At 58.8% G+C, this 2,692-nt stretch overlaps 1 protein-coding gene across 1 annotated transcript in view; it reads left to right on the forward strand.

Moving 5' to 3' along the window:
* The window catches only part of WNT9B (wingless-type MMTV integration site family, member 9B), a 5,756-nt gene that overhangs the window by 2,064 nt on the left and 1,000 nt on the right, over positions 1 to 2,692 (forward strand). The window contains exons 3-5 of the mRNA XM_010832506.1: positions 505 to 758; positions 1,304 to 1,569; positions 2,357 to 2,692. Of these exons, the coding sequence (XP_010830808.1) occupies positions 505 to 758; positions 1,304 to 1,569; positions 2,357 to 2,692 (856 nt within the window). The remainder of the gene's footprint in view (positions 1 to 504; positions 759 to 1,303; positions 1,570 to 2,356) is intronic.

The following is a 2,692-nucleotide window of genomic DNA, read 5'->3' on the forward strand; positions in this document are numbered from 1 at the left end:
GGGCATCTGTATTTTTTTTTTTTTTTTTTTGGAGTTTAAAAGAAAAACATTTTTTTAATTAAAAAGGTTTTTTTTTTTTGGCCATATTATGTGGCATGTGGGATCATAGTTTCCTAACCAGGCACTGAACCCATACCCCCTGTGTTGGAAGCATGGAGTCTTAGCCACTGAATCACCAGAAAAGTCCTGGGCATCTGTATTTTAAATAAGCATGCCATATGATTTTTCTGATTCGGCAAGTTTGGGAAACAAGGTGGATAAGAAGAGCAGGGACTTTGGCTTCCAGAAAACTTGAGTTTGAAATCTTGTACTCACCCTTACTTTAAGCACCTTGGTTTCTTCCTCTGTAAAATAGGGTCAGCCTCCCTCCCAGAAGGCCAAATAACGCAGCCCCCAAGAAGGCCCCCTTCCCCTCACCTGCCCCCCATCCTTAGGGATTGTCATCTTTCACCTTCCATCACAACCCCCAAGGGTCACTGGTCTCCCTTCTCTTGCTCCCTTTAGCCTGACCGGGCGGGAGGTCCTGACGCCCTTCCCTGGGCTGGGCACCGCTGCCCCAGCACAGGGTGGGGCCCACCTGAAGCAGTGTGACCTCCTGAAGTTGTCCCGCCGGCAGAAGCAGCTCTGTCGGCGGGAGCCAGGCCTGGCTGAGACCCTGCAGGATGCCGCACACCTCAGCCTGCTCGAGTGCCAGTTTCAGTTCCGGCATGAGCGCTGGAACTGCAGCCTGGAGGGGAGGACGGGGCTGCTCAAGAGAGGTAGGGAGGAGGGTGGGGAGGAGGGTGAGGAGAAGGAGCCCGGGGAGGAGAACAGGGAGGAGGAGGCTTGGAGCAGGAGGGTGGGGGGGGGAGAACCGAGAGGAGGAGGGCTGCTTTTCCCACTCCCCAGGCCCCAGTCCCTAGTCCACGTTGCTTTTATGAACCCAGCTCAGAAACAGGTTGGTCCAACTTGCTCACGCATCACCTTGGAGTCAAGATCAGTGGTTTAGCCCAGCTTTAGCGCTCACCAGGTGCCTAAGTCACTTTTCTCTGCATCTGTGTTTTCATCTGTTCAGTAGAGGAAGCAGTCCCCCATCCTGCCGCCCTGAGAACCTGGGCACACACCCCGCAGGGAACAGGAAGCTCCATTTAGACAGCAACTTGCAGCCTGAATTTAAGGGGTGGGCGACAGGGCAAGTGCCCTGAACTGTGTCCTTGGGGTAACACGCCCCTCCCTCCAGCCTGTCTACCCTCAGAGGGCAGCTCACAGCCCCTGAGCCCACTCTCCTCCTCCCTCCCGATCCCACCCCCCCGGCCCGGCCCAGGTTTCAAGGAGACGGCCTTCCTGTATGCGGTGTCCGCAGCTGCCCTTACGCACACTCTGGCCCGGGCCTGCAGCGCTGGCCGCATGGAGCGGTGCACCTGTGATGACTCCCCGGGCCTCGAGAGCCGGCAAGCCTGGCAGTGGGGTGTGTGTGGTGACAACCTCAAGTATAGCACCAAGTTCCTGAACAACTTTCTGGGGCCCAAGAGAGGAAGCAAAGACCTGCGGGCGCGGGCAGACGCCCACAACACCCACGTGGGCATCAAGGTGAGTGCATCGCTGGTTGCAGAGCCGGGGAGCCGGGTCTCTAGGAGGCCAGTACCCACCCTAACCCCCTGCAGGACACACACAGAGGCCGTCCAGGATGAACCTCATCCTTTCAACCAGTGTTCCTTGGGCATCTACTCTGGACTGTTGTCAAGTACCAGGTGGGAGCCTGGCCTGGTGAGGCAGGAACGTGTTTGGAGAAGGGTCTCCATTCCAAGCACTGCCCTTCCTGGAGGCCCTAGGAGCCAATGGTGTTTGAAAACTGATCTGGTACAACCCCTGGCCCTCCTCCATTTTACAGATGGGAAGACAGAAGGGACTTAGCTGAGGTCACACAGCAGTGGAAAGACTGGAGGGTAAAAAGTATCCAGGTCTGTTGGGACCGGGAAGCTGGGAGAAGCTCGGGCTCCATTTCTTTAAGAGACTGAGTTCTGTGTCCTGTGTTCCCATCACTGAGTTGGTATAAACCAGGGCTGCTGTGTTCAGCTGTGCAAGCTGTCTGCTCCACAGGAACTTTGGGCCCGGGGAGGTGCTGGGGTGAGATCCAGCCCCCGCTGCTCTCACCAAGGTGAGACGGTCCTCAGACTGTCTCTGCCCAGGAGAAGGGGTGCCTAGAGCTAGTTTGCACTAATGTGCCACATGGGCCAGCTTGAGTTTTAGCTGCCCGCCTCATGTGGGCCTCCCCTGTCCTCTCCCATCCTCCTGCAGCTCCCCGGCCACAGTTGGTGCTCCGGGGGCTGCAGCCTGGAGGCCCCTGACCACGCCTCCCTCCTGCCTCTCCTCGCAGGCCGTGAAGAGTGGCCTCCGGACCACGTGTAAGTGCCACGGCGTGTCAGGCTCCTGTGCCGTGCGCACCTGCTGGAAGCAGCTGTCCCCGTTCCGCGACACAGGCCAGGTGCTGAAGCTGCGCTACGACTCAGCCGTCAAGGTGTCCAGTGCCAGCAATGAGGCCTTGGGCCGCCTGGAGCTGTGGGCACCGGCCAGACCAGGCAGTCCCAGCAAGGGCCCGGCGCCGCGGCCTGGGGACCTGGTCTACATGGAGGACTCGCCCAGTTTCTGCCGGCCCAGCAAGTACTCGCCTGGCACAGGGGGCAGGGTGTGCTCCCGCGAGGCCAGCTGCAGC

The sequence above is a fragment of the Bison bison genome, unplaced genomic scaffold, assembly GCF_000754665.1.
Source record: "Bison bison bison isolate TAMUID 2011002044 unplaced genomic scaffold, Bison_UMD1.0 scf7180017861046, whole genome shotgun sequence".
In the NCBI taxonomy this organism is placed as follows: domain Eukaryota; kingdom Metazoa; phylum Chordata; class Mammalia; order Artiodactyla; family Bovidae; genus Bison; species Bison bison.